At 30.0% G+C, this 19,704-nt stretch overlaps 2 protein-coding genes across 5 annotated transcripts in view; one reads left to right on the forward strand and one right to left on the reverse strand.

Annotated features, from left to right (window-relative positions):
• LOC135959596 (DENN domain-containing protein 1B) overlaps window positions 1-1,974 on the reverse strand; it is a 35,872-nt gene extending 33,898 nt beyond the window's left edge. Inside the window, exons 1-2 of one of the 3 annotated variants that reach the window (XM_065510557.1) lie at window positions 1,486-1,974; window positions 957-1,169 (exon numbers count right to left, since the gene is read on the reverse strand). In XM_065510557.1, coding sequence (XP_065366629.1) covers window positions 957-1,169; window positions 1,486-1,502 — 230 coding nt within the window. In that variant the 5' untranslated portion in view covers window positions 1,503-1,974. The remainder of the gene's footprint in view (window positions 1-956; window positions 1,170-1,485) is intronic. The other 2 variants (XM_065510556.1, XM_065510558.1) reach the window with 2 other exon arrangements.
• Window positions 1,975-3,052: 1,078 nt separating this feature from the next.
• Window positions 3,053-19,704, forward strand: part of Mtmr6 (Myotubularin related protein 6) — a 54,728-nt gene continuing 38,076 nt past the window's right edge. Inside the window, exons 1-2 of one of the 2 annotated variants that reach the window (XM_065513146.1) lie at window positions 3,053-3,211; window positions 10,388-10,504. In XM_065513146.1, the coding sequence (XP_065369218.1) occupies window positions 3,188-3,211; window positions 10,388-10,504 (141 nt within the window). In that variant the 5' untranslated portion in view covers window positions 3,053-3,187. Of the gene's footprint in view, window positions 3,212-7,703; window positions 7,972-10,387; window positions 10,505-19,704 lie in introns of those variants that run through there. The other variant, XM_065513147.1, reaches the window with a different exon arrangement.

Raw genomic sequence — 19,704 nt, forward strand, 5'->3', positions numbered from 1 at the left:
TAAAAAATTATGAATTTTTGAAGGTTTCTCTTTTGAATTCCATGAGTTGCAAGTGTATATGTATATAAGTTTGTCATTCCGTTTGTAAATTTTACATTTTTCATTTGCGACCACACATTCTGGATCATTATAGATACGTATCGTTATATAATTTTTTTCACTCAAAAAATTTTTTCTCATATTTTTTCACTAATAAATTAATTTTTTTTTTTAAATAAGTTATAAGACTAATGTGCTGTTTTTCTATAGCGAATGAACGTTTTGAGTGAACGTTTTACATGTATTTTGTTTTTGTTACAATAACAAAACACATGTTAAATTTCCACTCAAAGTACTCGTTCGCTATAGAAAAACAGCACATAAGCCCCATTTTCTCAATCTCTGGTTATTTTTTATCGTGACCAGATATTGAGAAAATGTGACTAATGGTCCAACTCTGATAAGCATACAATTGCTTATAATTGAGTATAATCTTTAGAAAATCGAAAATACATTTTTTGAGATAGCCTTTGTTCAAGGACAATTTTTTAGTTCACTATTTAGGAAAATATATTGAAAGTATCATCATTATTATGAGACCAATATTGTAAAAATTTAATAAGCGATTCTGTTTTAAAATTTGAACTTTGAACATCGATAAAAGACAAAACAAAGCGAGTTTAAAATATTTGTTAAACTGAGTTTTTGTTTCCTTTATCCTACAATATTTAAAAAGATTTATAGATTGTTAAAATTACATAAAGTTGAATCAAAAAAATATATTCTCGGCATTTGCCAAAGAATTCGGTTGGTCAGTTTAGTTTCTTTCGTTTCATTTTGATTTGTTTTTTTTTTAATTACCGGAAGTTGTTGTTATGTTTAGAGAGAAGGGGCATCTTTATTAAATGTTTTTGTTATTGTAAACATGTGCATGTATAGTTGTTATACTTGTTGTAGTAGTTAGTAATCTTACTCACCATTCAAATTCACAGGGAAATGCAAAGGCGGGTATATTGGCAATGGTTTTTTCATCACGAAAATTTTCTGGAAAACTTTCAGTGATTACACCTTCAGGTGTTGAAGAGCTGTTACCAACATCATCGTGACCATTTAGACGCGATGAAGTATGATCAATGCCATGAGTTCGGGATACTTCGCACCAATATTCAAATAATTTCTTAACATCGGTTCTGAAAACATATAAATAAACAATTCAAAATTAGATAATAACAAACTCTAAAATTGGACTTTACATTCAAGCATATTAAGCATTCCATAAGGGAGTAGGGGGGAATCAAATTAAAAAAAAAACACACTCATAATTATAAAGTGGACAGTTTAAAGAGTTATAACACAGAACAAAAAAGACAAATAAGCATAAGCAGTAAAGCAGAACGAACGCCCACATTAATATGTAGTTAGAAATTCCCACAGTAACATGACAATACGGATTAACAAATACTGTCTACGGGTTCCTTGGAAAAATTACTTAAATCAATTACTCACTTGTTACGGGAGCTCATGGTAGTTTGAAGAAAATATATTCTTTACTTTACTATGTTAATTTATTACTGCGATTTTTTAAAACATTTTTATTATTTGCTCACTAAATTTCATTATATTTCACAAATTATCTGTGCAAATTTTGTTAATTTTTCATTACTTTATCTTAATTTTCATATCACTTTACTTTTTTTTTGTTGTATTATATTCTTTTCTTTATGTTGTTTCTTCGTTGTCAATACTTTGCAAAAAAAATTTTAATTCTCTTTCTTCCACTTATTCTCGTAATTTCTTGTTTTACATATTCCTATAAAGGAAAACACTTTGAAACTTTTATATCAAAATATAATTGCGTTTTGCTGTAAAATTTGTTTGGAATTTTTATCAATTATATTTTTTTTTGCTGAATTTCAACTATTTTCATATTTTCACAATTTTATTCGTACTACGTCTCATTAAACACAAAAACGTCTGCTCCAAAATGTTCAATGATGATGCCATAAGAATCATTTTCTGCTAACAGTTGGGGTGGCAACGTAAGCACAGCTGTTTGAGAACAATGATGCCACAAAGTAAAACAAGGCGAATTGAATAAGGTGGCATTGCGAGAGCACAGCTGATTATTGTTTATAACAGAGTGGCATCACCGCGGCTGACATGAGCGGCTGACACAAGGTGCATTTAATAAGGTGCCATCGGCAGCACAGCTGATTATAGAAATAGCACGCACAAATGTCAAACTACATATATAAAAAATATTCGCCCGTACGTCCGTATGTCAAACTCTATATATAAAAAATAAGTGAATTCGCCTGTATTTATTTCAATTCGCCACTGCTGTCACCTTGTTAAATACGCCTTGGGCTGACACAAGGCGAATTTATACTAGGTGGAGTCTATCAGCTGTAACTATCTACATATTCTAATCGTATTAACAAAATATTTATTTTTTACATAAATAAAGTTTTAATACATATTTGTTTAATTTTAGTTTTTTGACATTTGTTAAGACCAATTGTTGTATTTGTAGATCTGATAGCACCTTGTATGAATTCGCCTTGGGCTGACATTAGCTACTCTATTTTTTTTTATATTAAGTTTTCACGAGCTTGATTTGGGGGGTCATGAGCCAATCAGTCGCCATAAGAAATGCACGGTGTGTGTGTACTCATGTTGGTGTCATCGGAGAGTGGCCGGATCTGTTCAACGAACAGATAATAAAGTACTGTGTACTTCTTTTATATACAACCACTGTTACTGTAATATTTGACAGCTGTTCCATTTAGTGCAATTATTGACAGTTGGCATTTTGCACAAGTTTGTTTTGATTTTGAAATTCGTTAATTGTGGTTGTTTTTTTCGTCTGCCGTCTCTTGAAAGAAAAATTTTCTTTTTGTTTCTTGTGAGGCGGAGAAATTGAAGCAAATTTAAGTTTTGTTTAAATATTAAAACAGAATTTAAATCTATAAATTGTTCTAATAAATAAATAATCAAATAAAAACATGAAAAGTCTTACAGTTTAAAAATAAACAAATAGATTGAAAAGAAATTGCTTAAAAAAGGTGTTGCAAAAATTATTATTGTTTTTTTATATTAGCAATAAAACAGCTTGTTATTGTTGTTTTTACATTGTTTAATTAAAGATAATTAAGACGACAAATTGAAATAAAGTGAAAAATATAAAAAGAAATATAAAACCAACAATATGGATCATATAAAATTAGCAAAGGTAAGTTGAGTCTAAAACAAATGTGTCTCATGGTTAACAAAAGGGCCGTTCGTGTATTTTCCACAGCCATATATATACACAAATAAATGTATGTAGCTGCAATGAAAATTAGTTTCTTTTCTTTTTAATGTGTTCCGTATATGAGTAATTGCATTTCTATGTAATTTATAAACTATTTTACTTGTGGAATTAATTTAATGCAGATTTTATTTAGTACAAGGCCATATTAACCATCGGAACATAAGTGCTGCTCTGTTTGTGGAATCTTTCTTATTTAGTGGCAAAAGGAGATGCTGCTTTATATTGTGTTCTTGTGTGTTGCAGTAGTTTAAGGCCATTTTGGTGTATCTACAGGTGTTGTTATGGAATTTTATCGATTTTGCCAAAGTTTTAGTAAATGCATTTATCACCCTGAAAAAGTAACAAAATCTAAATGTACACCAAGATTCGGATTTCTTTTATTGTATAGGTATAAAAAGACTTAAACATTTTGTTATTTATAAAATTATGTATTGTTTCTCTATGAAATTGTGCGAGAATACTTGGTGTTGGGACATTGCGCAAGTTTGCTATAATAAGGGAAATTTTTCGTGTCAGAGTTTTAAGTTATTTTTTAAAATTATAGAAAGCTAAGCTTTTCAATGACTGCTACATACCATCTGCATTACTTATATGTAGTAAAATAATGATTTATTTATTTTCGTATCAGAATTTTAAGTTAATTTTCAAAATTGTAATCTCTAGCGAAATAAATGAATCATAATTTATATTCATATCAGCTAAAACTTGCTAATGACTTGTAATTTCTGAATAACATAGTTTTCAATGATACTACATACTTTGTGCATTACTTAGAATTAGTCGTATAATGTATGACCACTCTCTGTAATTACTGATTACAGTCATTACTTGTAAGTATTTTTAGTGATTTTCCTGGATTGATTACTATTTTTACTATTGATTTGTATTCAGAACTATGAAATTAGCTTCGTCTACGAATGATGATATTTTTACTGTAACTTTTAAATAAATCCCACAAAATCAGTTTGAAAAATATGTTTATACATTACACCTCCATAGTGCAGAAGATATAAATATTACGTTTGTGATGATGTTTGTAACGCCCAAAAATATTAGTCCGTCCTGTGCCTAAAGTACAGATCTCATTTTTGAAGATTATTTCACATATCCTCCATATAATTTTCTTACCGAAATAGGACTATTTTGTCATAAGGGTCTAATTTATATAGGTATCCTCTTAAATTCCTCCACAAATAAATTTTATATCACGGAATTCCCATTTAAAATTTCGGAAAATAATTTTATTTTTTTTTTTCATTTTAAAAGAAACTTGTTTTTGTCGGTCAAGCCCGACTATACTTTCATTCTGGTTTTCATTTAAAAATAATAAAAGTCATTGAACGATTTCAGTTCTGTGTATATTAAAATGAATTTTTATTTTTAGACCGATACAATAGAAATCAAAATTAGTTGATTGTTAAACTTTTATCATATAAATAAAAAAATAGCACAATGGCGATTACAATCATATGGTTTATATGTATTTACTAGGGTATTCAATCGAATAATGATTGTTCGATTAATCTAAAAATTTCTTACGAATAATTATTCGAACAATTTAAAAATTACCATTTTCGAATAACGAATAATTTGAACAGTTTTAGGTAGAATAATCGAATAAATGTTCATGTATAATTAAATTTATTAAATTGCTTAAAATTTTTTTATAATTTCGAATTTAAATTAGTAATAATGACTTACAAAAATTGTATTGTTTCTGAAATTCGAAAAATAACTAAAGACAAGGGGAGTCTTTCGATAGCTTTTTCTATAAATATATAAATATTACTGCAAGAAGTTACAATTCTAAAAATTTAGGACGGAATAAAATATTTATTATTTAGTAAAAAAAGGCTGAATAATTTTAGAATTGACAAAATATTAGCAGAATCGCAATTAATAATCAAAATATTAACTTAGATTAAAGTGGTGTTGAAAATGATGGCGAATTGTGATTTGAGGATGACATTTATAATGATTACGTTGAAATAGACGAAGGCCTTATCTTAAAATATATATAAGAGATGTTATTAATCGCATACGTAAGTGTTGCAAAAAATATTTAAATTATTCGATTAATTTTCAACGTGTGATCGAATTATTCGAACAAGTTAAAATCTCTTATTCGATTTATTCGTTTTATTCGAACAAGAGAAAAACTGAATAATTTGAATACCCTTGTACAGACATGTTTGTACACTGTAGCCTTTGTTTTTGATAAAAGCTTCGCATCTGCGACCCATATTTTCCACTGTTTTGCTGTATCAACTTTGACTTTTTTCCAAAGATCGTCCATAGGATTTAAGTCGGAGCTCTGAGCTGACCAATCCAAAACTAAAATTTTCTCTGTACAAAACCACATCTTTTACTACTTTAGACGAGTGTTTGGGGTCAATATCTTGCATTAATTGGCATGGAATCGATGGCATATGGCTCTATATGGTTTATTATAATATCTAAGTACTGAATTTTTATAAGGGGTCCTACGTCATGCCAAGAAAATACACTGTATGGTGCATCCGGGATATGGGCCTCCAAATATGTTGCTTTTATCCGATTTGATCAATATAAACGAAATTGGATAGCTTTCAAAAATACCTTTTATATCTTTATATATAAAAATTAAATGGTCCATGTATGTAATGGCATCACGTGAGAACGGCTGGAGCGATTTGGCTGATTTTTTTTTATTCGATTCGAAATTTTCAGGAGATGGTTTATAAAGAAAAAAAATTAGATATTTTATTTGCAAATAAATAAGAACAGGCAGGTTTATGATAGATATTTCAAAGACCTTTTGCAATAGCTTATATAAGGTCATAGAAAGTCGGACTTACAATGGGGCAAAATCCGGAAAACATTTTTTGTAAAATTTGCTTCACTAATAAATTTCCAAAAAAAAAAATTAAAAAAAAAATAAAAAAATTTAAAACAAAAACTTATAAAAAAAAATAAATTTAAAAAAAATATTACACTAACCCCCATTAACACGAAGTCTGGTTATGCCTTAACTAATAGTTATATTGTCGGTTAAAATAATTTTTGTATGAAAACTGTCAGTATAACTATTAGTTAAAACATAACCAGACTTCGTGTTACTGGGGGTAATAAGTTTAAAAGATTTTTTTAAAAAAAATAAATTAAATTTTGTTTACAAAAGTATTTACAATTTTTATTTTAAAGTATAATTTGGTGAAGGGTATATAATATTCGGCACATCAGAATATATGTAGCTCTCTTACTTGTTTTTTTATTTTTATCAGCAAATGTGTTAAAATATTTTGAATTTATTTTTTCCAAAATCGTCTACTATCCTTTTTAAAATTATTTTAAAATATAATTTGGTGAAGGGTACATAAATACGTTAAAAAAATACTTTCGATCAAGAATCGAAAATCCGGAATTGAGTCAAATAATGTGTTAAAATATTTTGAATTTTTTTTTCCAAAATCACCTACTATCCTCTATTTCAAGTTTTTGTTTTCATTTGCGCCCATAAACTAGATTTGTTCCTTTATATCAAATTTAATCTCGAATATTTTTTGGTATCAAATACATTTTGTACTACTGAATTTTCCATACCAGCAAAATTTTAATTTAATTTCTATTCTTTCACTCTCTTAATTTACAGAAAGAGAGGAATACATTTGACGATAATTTCCCTTTGTTGTAGAAATAAATTTCCCTTTTAATTTACATGGTGGGAAAACCTTAGACACTTAAATTAACAATGAGATACAAGTGAAAACAATAAGTTTCTAGTTGAACCTCGGACAAGACGGTTTTGTATTCAACGGCAAATTGTGCACGGAAAGTTTTGTATACTACAGTAATTATATTTTTTACAACTTATTTTGTATCCTCACAACAACAACCACAAATACGAAACGAAAAGGATAGCAATATATTGAATAACATACACTTAAACTTGTGAACGACGTCATAACCTAGAGACATCCTTTTTGTTGCTGTCATTTCCTTGTTGATGCTCCTGGTTCAATATCAATGTAAAGAAAACATAGAGTTTCGTTGTATGATTTGGGAGTGTTGTACTTTCATGTGTGAGGGAGTAGTGAATTTTTCTTGTGTTGTCGATGATATCGAGTGAAAGTGTTTTTGTATTTTTGTTGATGATGATGAAGATTTTCGAATGTGTTATCTGTGTAAATTAATGTTCTATATTTCATTAAATTGATACAGAAGCAAGTGAAAGAGATACAAATAATATTAAAATAAAAATCACAAAGTTTTTCAATTCACGTGACTCGTTTTTATTCCCTGGCCGTTACACATTTTTATTGATGGCTAGTCATACTTGAAAAACATAAATCACTAAATCAATATTTACACCTTCTATTAGTGGTGGTCTAAAAGTGAAAACTCAAAAAAAAAAAACAAAATCAAAACAAATTTTTATTTGTTTTTTCGTTAGTGCTTTTGATAAAATGGATTTTACCAAATTTATGAATAAATTTAATGAAATCGAGCGACAATTGTCGCCTACTTCTGCTTTACGCTTAAGTTTCGACAATATTTCACCGGAAACGGAAGAACCCGAAAATAAACGCCTTTGGGGTGTACCAGTACCACCGTTTGTCTCCGATAAAGTTGTTTCCTGGATTGAAGAGGAATTTACTGATCCACCTATATTTTTTAATGATGTTTTAGTATTGAAGAAAGTGAGTATAAATGAAAATTCTAATAATATTATGTGATATAACAAATAAATATGTTGAACAGTTGTATTTAATTGCTAATTTATTAATAATTAAATACAATACAACAATATAAGCCATAACCTTAGATAACACTGGGAAATATGAAAATATATCCGCAAAGAGAGAAATAAAAGTAGGACACCAGAAGACCGAAACCACTAATGGGATTTAAAACCTGTTGTTTTTATAGTCATTAGAAAATGTAAAATATTAAAAACGAAAAGTTCAGTTTAGCTTTTAATTTTATTAATTTTCACAAATATTTTCTATAAAACTTTTGTCTGTAACGGTATTTTCTTTAGAAATGTTTATACCAGTATTTTCAATAAAACATTTTGTGTTTAACAATATTTTCTATATTAAAATTTTTGTATAATAGTTTTTTTTTATAGAAATTCTTGTGTATAACAGTATTTCTTTGGAAAATCTTGTGTATAACAGTATTTTCTATAGAAAATCTTGTGTATAACAGTATTTTCTATAGGAAATCTTGTGTATAACAGTATTTTCTATAGGAAATCTTGTGTATAACAGTATTTTCTATAGGAAATCTTGTGTATAACAGTATTTTCTATAGAAAATCTTGTGTATAACAGTATTTTCTATAGAAAATCTTGTGTATAACAGTATTTTCTATAGGAAATCTTGTGTATAACAGTATTTTCTATAGGAAATCTTGTGTATAACAGTATTTTCTATAGGAAATCTTGTGTATAACAGTATTTTCTATAGGAAATCTTGTGTATAACAGTATTTTCTATAGAAAATCTTGTGTATAACAGTATTTTCTATAGAAAATCTTGTGTATAACAGTATTTTCTATAGAACATGATGAATGTGTGCCATCGGTTTCAACGTGCGAGAGATGATTTGTGTGGTTCAGAAGTGGTGATTTTGACACGGAAGACAAATGTCGCCTAGGTCAGCCAAAATAATTTAAAGACCAAGAATTGGAGGCATTACACCATGAAGATTGTTGTAAAACTCAACAAGAGCTTGAAAAATCATTGGGAGCTACTAAATCAGCAATTTCAAAACGTTTGCGAAATTAGGTACCATACGAATTGAAGCCGAGAGACCTCGAAAGACCTTCGATGCGAATCGTTACTTGCTTAAAATGGATCCATTACGATAGGTAGTCCTATCCTGTACTGAATTCAACTGATTCGTTTAAAGAGAACATTGACCGAAAACGCCCAGAATACTCGGACAGACTAGGGTTTTTATCCCGGGAATTCCCGGTACAAATTTCCCGGGAATTTTGCCAATTTTTCACTACCCGATTCCCGGGATTTTTAGTCGGGAATCCCGGGAATTAAAAACTGACGAAAATACATAGAAAACAAATTAGAACTCTGTTTTTTCACCAAAAACAGTGAAACGTTTTTTGCTTATATCATGACAATAATAGACCGCTTATTATTATTATTATTATTATTTATCTGGGGTTTTTCGTATGAAAATTTAAAAAGAGATTTCATTATTTATAGAATTTATTTCTTATTGAATCATTCTAATTTCTTTAAATTTCTTCTTCAAATCCATAACAAAATAGCTTCAAAAATTTATTAAATGATTAAATTTTTCTTCAATTAAAATCTAGTACAAAAAGGTTTAAGACAATTTTATCAATTAATTTTGGAAATGAGTTGATTTAACAAAAATTTAATCAATCAAAGTTTGAATAAATTCTGTTATTACTTTACTTTAAAATTAATCAATGTTGTTACTTTAAAATTAATTCAGTTTAAAAAAAGGCTTTGGAATGAATCTAAAAAATTAAATATTAGGAAGGGATTTATGGAATGAAACGCTGACATTTTTTAATTACGGATTAAGATTTCAGTGAATTAAGCTCAAATTTTATTAATTAATTCGAAGATCTGAAATTTAATAATTATAACACTAAGTTTTTATACAAAAATTTGGCCATAATATTCCTAATTTACAGTATCATTATATATTTTGGGAATAGCCGGGTACCCGGGAATGTAGAAAAAAAAATTCCAGATTCCCGGGAATCAAAAAAGGTCGGGAAATTAAAAACCCTAGGCCAGATATTTGGTTAAAACATTATTTGGTATTTGGTTAAAACATTAAAACAGGATTTGTCGAGGTCTTATAAATAAGAAATAGTCACTCGAGAGAGTAACTCGTCCACAAATCTAAGGGTTAGATTATACCAATTTTTATAATTTGTAAAAATAACTTTAAATGTGCAAGGAAACATATTCATAGGTAAAACTGAAGACACATGAATTAAATTAAGAAAAATCAAATTTGGATTTATTTAATTCTTGGAATAAACTTAAAGAAAAATATTTATAGAAATTGCTAGATTTAAAAATAAAACAAAAATGTCTTTTTTTTCTTTCAGGTCGAAAATGTTCGCATGATTGATCGTTACAATACGAAAAATCCAATTGTTGGAACTTTATATTTGACAGCAACACATTTAATATTTGTTGAACCGGATAGCAATAAAGAGACATGGGTAAGTAACGAATTATATAACATCTATACATATTTTGATTTTGCTCAATTCCGCTAGCTAATGAATGAATCAATGCAAATTTGTCCTTTACCACAAAAGTATCACATAAAGTGATTTAAAAAATTTAAAACAAGCGAGTTCATTTGCCTCTATTAAAAATAAATTGTTTACAATTGTTTAAATCGTATAAGTAAATGTATAAATTGTTTCCTTTAAACAGGCGCATACTATATCGTTTCAATGTTTAGTAGAAAATAGAGTGAGCAGCAAAAACATATTCAAATTATATAGTTTATATTACATTACATTACTTAAAAGAGTTTTTAATGTTTTAATTGATTTTATTGTTCTCATTTGTACGCATAGTTTGTCTTTAAATATACATAATCTGTATTTAATGTATTTGGAATATTTTAAAATTTCTGCGTCGCCTACTTCAAAAATTTGGCAAAAGCTAGACTAAATTTGTTTGGATATTCAATTAATAAAAACAAACCAGAATTTTTTGGCATTAAAGAACATATTTTTAGTCTTAAGTAAGTGTTTGTTTGGTGGGAGTCTATAAATTCTTATTTGTATTTTTTTTTTTAAAACATTTAATATAATTTACAACATTGAGAGAATATATATGTATGACACATACAGTGGTTGAAAATACAATGAAACCTTTTTAAAATATTTAATTATTAGGTCAAAGTCCAACAAAATTTTTAAGAAATTTTCATTTATTTATATAAGTACACAGAAAGAAAAAAGCACTTCTAAATTTAAGTTTATTTTACTCAAATTTAGTCAGAATTGTACTTAAAAATTTAAGTACGATTCATACTCATTTGTACTTAGAACAAGTATAAACGGGATTGATTAAAAAAATCAAGCGGAGATTTTCTTAAAACAAGAACGAAATTCTTGAGTTAAGTAAGAAAATTTAGTTTTAAGTACAATTGAGAAGTTAAATCAAGTTTAGAATTCTTGAAGCAAACTCATTTTAAGATTAATTTAATCTCGGCCGTACTTAGGGAGAGCTAAAATTAAGATTTTTGGGATTGATGAATCCGTACTTGAATCAAGTATTTTGTACTCGATTTAAGAAAATCCGTACTTACCCTACTATTGACACCGCTCCGGTTTGATTTAAGTATGGATTACTCAATTTTTTTTATGAGTGTATATACTTAAAAATGCAGGATTTACAAAAATGGCGTATCCTCTAAACACGGTTTTTGTTTTTAATAACTTATATGTCATTTTGAAGGGTACATATCTGTCATTTATTCTCATTTATTTATTGAATATTATAGTGAAAACAACAAAGTTTTTTTTTGATTTGAAAATGTCAAATTTTGTGCCAACAAAGCTTCATATGCGGCAAGTTTTGCTTTACTTCTTTAATTTGAAAAAAACGTGCCACTGAAGCACACCGATTAAACAATATTGTGTGTATAACAGTATTTTCTATGGAAATTTTGTGTATAACAGTAATTCTTTAGAAAATCTTGTGTATTTTCTATTGAAAATCTTGTATATAAATAGTATTTGGTATAGAAAATTGTGTGTATAACAGTATTTCTTTGGAAAGTCTTGTGTATAACAGTATTTTCTATTGATCACCGAAGATTATGGTAAATGTGTTTCAGCGGTTTCAACGTGCAAGAGATGTTTCAGAGAGTTTGAAGAACAAGAATTGGAGGCATTACTCCATTAAGATTGTTGTCGAACTCAACAAGAGCTTGAGCAAAATGATTGGGAGCTACTCAATCAGAAATTTCAAAACATTTGCAAGCAGCAGGGTTCATCCAAAAGCAGGAAATTGGGTACCATACGAATTGATGCGCATAGAACTAGAAATAATATGTTCTATGTCTGAAATGCTGCTTGAAAGCTGTAAAAGTAAATCTTTTTTTTCACCGAATCATTACTTGCGATTATAAATGGATCCATTATGATAACCTGAAGCATAAGAGATCGTATGTGAAAGCCAAATATACATGGCGCTAAGGTAATTCCCTGTATTTAGTGGGACCAAAAGGATCTCATCTATTATGGGCTGCTGAAATCTGGCCAGTAAAAGGCCTTAATAAATGCCTCATTTTGCAGATACGAGGACTTCTAGCCGCATGGCAAAATCATTTAATTGCGTCATTGCGAGCCAAGGCCTTGCATACTCACTGCTGTTAGAGGGCTGAGAGAAGGCCTACTTATGATGGGCTGCTGGTAGCCAACAAGCAATTTATTTTTGTAAATTTGTAAAGAGAGTTAATCAAAGAGATGCAGAGTATTTTATTTTTTGATGTAGACCATTGTAGAATTAGCAAGGTACAATTATTAGAAAGTATGTTCTCAATTATACATTCCCTATAACGTCAAACAAAAGAAAATTAAAAAATATAAAAAGGAAATGCCAAAAAAAATAATTGAATTAAAATTTTTATTACAAAAATTTACTAGCAATTGAAGAAAAACTATATTTTTTTTAATAAGTGTTTATAATTTCAGTTAAAACTTAACATTTTTAAAAATATCGCGGTAACAAATTAAAAAAAGTTAAGTGATTAAATACATAGTTTGACGTTTTAAGGGTGAACATTGGAAACTCTCTCTAATAATTGTACCTGGTAACTGATTGTACCATGATGTAGACTATTTTCATTTACTCACTTGTTATTAGAAGGGGATTCATAGGGCTTCTTGAACACCTTCTAAGAGCAGACAGTGTGGAATGAGTATCGAAGCTTTTAGAATGAGTAAGTATGCTTTTTAGAAGGTCTAGAAACTGAAGTCCTATTATTTTTTCACGCTGGGATCACATGAAACCTGTTCCGAAAGCAACGAAAAAAGCCCAAAATATGCGGACAGACATGAAACTGTAATATTCCATCATGACAACACTCGGTTACATGTCGTAATACCTGTTAAAAACTATTTAGAAAGAAAGTGGTTGGGAAGTTTTGCCTCACCCGCCTTATAGTCCAGACCTTGCACCGTCCGACTACTATTTGTTTCGATCGATGCATAACGATCCCTCTGGGATACGCTTCAGAACAGAGTATCCGAAATTGACTTAATTCGTTCTTGGCTTGAAAAGAGGGGCAGTTGTTTTTGTCGCGGAATCCATATGTTGTCAGAAAGTTGGGAAAATGAAATTTATTGTACAAATGTAAAGCTAACAATTTAAAGAAATCCCGCAGTTTTAAGAATACCGCCAATAGTATTGAGAAAACATTGGAAACTTAGGTTTCATTTTTGCAATTATTATCTGACCCCAAAGATAAAGATTCAGTATTTTGTTGGATAGCCCTCGATTTTTATTACTTGCTCACTGCAAAAATGCATTGAACAAATTCGATTGTGTCCTTTGAATTAGTTTGGATTGTAACCGGATGGTTACAAGATGTGTGTTTGGGGTAATTTTCGTGCTGGAATCTCCAAACTAGGACATAGTTTTCTCATCGTATGGATACATAATACAGTCCCACACCATTAATCTCCGCCAATCTTGACTGTGTACTTGGATCCAGTCTTACAAATGTTTGTATATTATCGTCATTTGTTTATTCGTTTGAAGGGCCAATCGACGCCATTATGTATAGAATATAACATTGTGCAAATGTCCGCTGCGGCTTCCCTCGGTGACGCGCATCTCAAACGTTTGATTTTAAATGACTCTGGCGCATAAATCAGGCTGAATTTGATCAATGACATGGGTTATTTTGACTTTGAATGTCGCTGTGGTTTATTAAGAAAAACCTAAAGGTTGCCAGTTCCTCCACGTGAGATGACCATGCCCTCAAATCATTCGTGTCCAATGTGGCATGAGCTGTGTAGCACGTAGCTCCGTCTTGTTGAAACTACATCTCGTTGGTGTCCATTTCATTTAATTCAGGTTAAAATAAGTTGAAAACTATCGACCTATAGCGCCCGTCGTTGACAGTGATGGGCTGTCCAATGTCGGTCTCAAAGAAATATGGACGATTGACGCCGCCAGCCCAAAATCCAAACCAAATAGTGACTTTTTCGGACTATTGACTATTGCTCTTGGATCTCATGCGGATTGGTATCGTCCCAAATTCAACAATTTTGTATGTTGACGTAACCATTCATCTAGCAATGGGCCTCATTGCCCGAACAGAACACCCATTTTTATTAAACAATTTTATCATTTGCAAGTGTTGTTCAACACTATATCCGTCCATAGTGATTTGGCAAAACCAACTGAATAAATGACAGCCAATTCGACAGATGTAGCTTCAATAATATGACCGCTATCAACTGTCAAAGTACGGAAGTCCCTATTTTTAAAGACACTTTATATTTTGCAAATGAAAGTTTGGAACACCCTTACATGTACTACACATATTTATCTATGGCTATAATCAGTAGCTTGTTTAAATACATAGTAGCAGTATAGCATTTATAGTATTGGTTACGACGCCACATATAAAAACATTGTCTAAGGATAAATAAATGAGTCATAAAAAACCGTCATTATATAATTTTAACCTTCAGTTAGTACGTATTCCTTTCAGCTCGTAAGAAGCAGCAGATTGTTTATGTTTTTATACTCGATGTTCAACGATTTTGCTCCCTTTCGTGTATAGCCATCATCAACTTGTCGCCACCAACACCACAATCGAGTAGTTTTATGGCGAGGACATGCAATATATGTTGATATATACGAGTAAGAATGTAACTTTGTAACCAACACCTCTGTGAAAAGTAACTATAACAGACATTAAATGTTTGTTTGTTATGTATTTTAGTGTTTTCAACTGGGGTTAATGGAACAAGTAATATTTTCAATAAGAAATTTACGAACTTTATGTAAGAGCAAGTTACGACTGGGGTTAATGGAACAAGAAATACTTTCAATAAGAAAAATAGGAATTTTATGCAAGTTTGCAAGACTTTAAAATATTAGTTGCAAAAAATCAAAACTGGGCATAAAAACCAAAACTGGCCACATCTTCATGATCTGAGCAAATTGACTGAGATCGAAAAAACTGAAAATAAAAAAGAAACCACTAAACCTACAGTTTTGATTTTATGTTTATTCGATTCAAATTATTATTACAAAAATATTATTTTAATAGTTCTAATCAATAGTGATGAATTTATGAACCTTTTCCCGAAACCCTTATATTAAGGTTTTTATAGAGCTTTCTGTCACTTTGTTCGAACAGGTAGTTCATCTCGGTTTAAAATTTACCACACATTTGGACACCAATTCTTTTTTAACAAGAGCCCAATATCTCTCCACTGGGATTAGCTCCAGGCAGTTTGGAGGAATTGCCTCTCTTGGTACAAAATACCACATTACAGTGCACTCGCGATAATATGAACACCCCAATATATTAACACTTTTTACTTCCATAGGGTACTCTAAAATATGAACTTAGTGAACTAAGCTGTTCGTATTTTAAAGCTTTTTAAAATATGTACAGCTTATTTTTGTTTTTTTTTCAACGTATTTTATCTATCTACAGTGAAGATTCTACACAGAGTTCAAATTTAAATCAACAGGTTAGCCACTACCCTGCTTAATCATTTTTGGACTTCCCTAGCTGTCATTCGCAAATATGAACAATCTTGCAAAAGTGAACTGGCCTGGTTTTAATTAGTTCATATTATCGCGAGTGTACTGTATTAGTCTTTAACCACTCAAGACCTTGCTTACCATAGTGACAAGATGCCAAATCAGGCCAAAAATAAGTGGACACATTAAGAAGTCTTATGAGTGAAAGTATGCCCTTTTGAAAACATTCCTTAATGTAAATTTCAGTATTTTTAGAGCCCTTTGTAACAAATGTTTGGCTTCTTTTGCCGCAACTGCATACTGCTTGCCATAACAATAACTTTTTGGGAAAATTTTCTGCTTTTGGGTGCTAAGCTTTTCTTCAACATTCCCTCGAGCATCAGCAACATAAAAATATTGACCCGGAAGCTGCGAAAAATTTTCCAGAACATATATTTCGTCATCCATTATGCAGGAGGTATATTTTATTTTTATAAAATTTGACTTCAATTTCCGTGCTCTGTCTTAGACCTCTAAATTTTTAGCAGTGCCTGTCAGGAACTTTTTGAGCCTTGTATGTTTTTAAACCAGCATTCGCTTTAACTTTTCGTATCAAATAGTCCGAGTACTGAGCTAACCGAACAGCTTTCCTACTGGATGTATTGGGGGCTCTTTTGAAAATGCTTTCTATTTATTGGCTTTCGAAATATTATGTAGACCATTCCTTCTACCTGAACCAGGTTTTCTATTAAAGGTAAAGTTCTTCCGATACTGTTTAATAACATTGGAATCAGTTTGAACTTTGATTGTTTGGCCAACAAAATTGGTTTTTGTTGATAATATTTAATAATTTTAGTACGCACTTTTTTCTCGTCACTCATTTTAATCAGATCAACAACAAATGAACCTAATTGTCATTAAACATAATAACTGACATATTTTTCCAAGGTAACTTGATAAAAAAAATATCAAATAATAAATACTTGGTTTAAAAGTTTTAAGGAAAAACGTGTGTTACGGTTTTTTCGATCTCAGTCCTTATTTGAAATCTAACGCTTTCTGCAATATCAACCGTTTAAGATTGATTGCATAAACTCCCTTCTAAAAACAAGTTTATATTAACTTTCTATGAAAAAATCTCAAATCATGAAAAATATGACCTTTGACCCCCTTACTTTTTTAAACATTGGGATTTTGTCTAAAAAAGCTAATGAATTATTTCATAATTATTAGCTTATTTTGATAAAATTTCAGAGAATTATTCCCTAAAGTCTGAAAATTCAATTGAATAACCAATTTTATTTAAATAAATTCTTTAACAAATTTATCTTGGGGTAAACAATGTCACTTTCCAGTTCCGCCATTGAAGAAGGTAAAACGTCCTTTTAAGCAGAACAAATTTTGTTAAGAAAAAAGTGCTGAAATTATACATAGATTGCTAAAATACTGTTACGAATTAGAAATAGCGATTTGAATTTAACGGTCAGTAACGACTGCCTTTACAATTCATCATGTTTACCCAGGTCTCCACGTAGCAATTTTTATTGCTAAGCACAAGCAATAACGTCGGCAGAACAACAGCAGAGCGATTGCTGATTGCTTTAGGTGGAGAAAATGTTCGTCACAAATACAAAATTTTCAACACGAGAAGTTCTATGAAAAACTGAGGTGTATTTTGCTTATATTTTGTGTTGAATGTTTTTTTTCACAAATTTTTTATTTTTTTTTATTTTTGGTACTTAAATAAATTAAATATGTATGAAAATTAATCGCACCGAATCATACAAAAAAGAAATTTTACATTAATGACAACTGAACTGACAGCTTATTGCTTAGCAATATGGATTGCTACATATGGCAATTTGCGGTCTACACTCGCAAATTTCATTGACGCAATCAAATTTGACAATTGCAGCAATAAATATTGCTACGTGGAGACCTAGGGTTAAAAACATGTCCATCAGTAGAAGCTTCTACTTATCAACAATGTTAATAGCATGCGGTTGTTTAGCGTTGTTTTTAAGTATGGCAACATTAAATGTTGAAGCTGCTAACATTAACATCGAAAGTTTTAGAATTCGAATATACGAGTTTTGACTGTTAAAAACAATCTATGCGGTTACAGTAGGGGATGAGTATAATTTGATGCATCGTTAAGTAAAGACATCAACTGCATTGCCAGTGTATACTTGCACATTATAAAGTGTGTGTATTTCTGCGAATTTATAAACGTGTATAAAAACACTGAGTGACTATTTGAATTGTTGTTGTTGAACATTTTAAATAAATAAAGTGATTTTAAACTACTAAACTGCTTTTATTTGCAATCAAATGTATCCAGATTATTTAAAGGAAATAAACCACCGTTTTTAAAAGGTAAAATCGTAACAATACCTATAGAAATGTTCCAAAATCGTACCGCCCTCGTAGAATTAAATATTTAATGCGTATGTAAATAAAGTAAAATATTTACATACAAATAAATCATAAAAATACACAACTTTCACAAACAAAAACATGCATATATACTAGGTGTATTTTATGTTCCCCCACTCCCTCAATTAAGGAAGACATCAAAAGAATACTTAAAATATTTTAGCAGGTTGGCAAGTGTGCATGCACGACTTTGTTTACATGGGTAGTTGCCACTTCGAAGTAATATGGCTTATTTTCAAAACGATTTTCTCATACCACTTTTCAGGATTTTCTCTTTCCTGTCTCGTCCTTTTATTGTTATTTGTATATACATATTTCTGTAAGTATTTTTTTATGATAAAAATATTATTGATAACATAGAGAGTGTATGAAGAAAAGGCTTTTTCATTTAGAAATTTATGTGTAAAAATGGAGAATTTGTATTTGTTTCAACATGGAGAAATTTTATTTTTCCGAATATAGAAGAAATATCAACCAGATACAAATTTTATTAAGTTAGCTTTATTTAAATTTAAAAAAATACCGGGTATTTTATTAATTCGCTTTGATTTCAGCCAATTTTTTTTTTTTACTTTTTGAAACAAAAGAAAATCTTTGGAATTTTGTTGAAGAATTATGTCAACAATTACAATAAAGTCCTCCAGTCCTCAATAAGGAGTGAGATCGAAAAAACCTTACCACACGTTTATCCTTAAATCTTTTTTTTAACCCAAGTATTATTTGATTTTTTTTTTTGATGAAGTTACCTTTGAAACGTATGTTCATTTATTGTTAATCTGATTAAAATGAGTGACGAGAAAAAAGTGCGTACTAAAATTATTAAATATTTTCAACAAAACCCAACTTAGTCCTACAAAAAGTTGGCCAAACAGTCAAAGGTCTGCCGTCAAACTGATTCCAAAGTTATTAAACAGTATCGGGAGAACTTGTTCGTTGATAGAAAACCTGGTACAGGTAGAGGAATCGTCCACATGATGTTTCTAAAGCCAATAAATAGAAAGCATTTCAAAAGAGCTCCCAACACATCCGGCAGGAAAGCAGTCTGCTCAGTACTCTGACTATTTGGTACGAAAATTTAAATCCAATGCAGGTTTAAAAACATACAAAGCTCAGGAACTCTGCTAAAAATTTAGCGACCAAAGACAGAGTAGGGAAATTGAAGTCAAATTGTATTTAAAAAAATATACCTGCTGCATAATGGTCAATATTTTTATGTTGCTGATGCTCGAGGAATGTTGTAGAAAAGTTTAGC

The sequence above is a fragment of the Calliphora vicina genome, chromosome 5, assembly GCF_958450345.1.
Source record: "Calliphora vicina chromosome 5, idCalVici1.1, whole genome shotgun sequence".
Taxonomy (NCBI): domain Eukaryota; kingdom Metazoa; phylum Arthropoda; class Insecta; order Diptera; family Calliphoridae; genus Calliphora; species Calliphora vicina.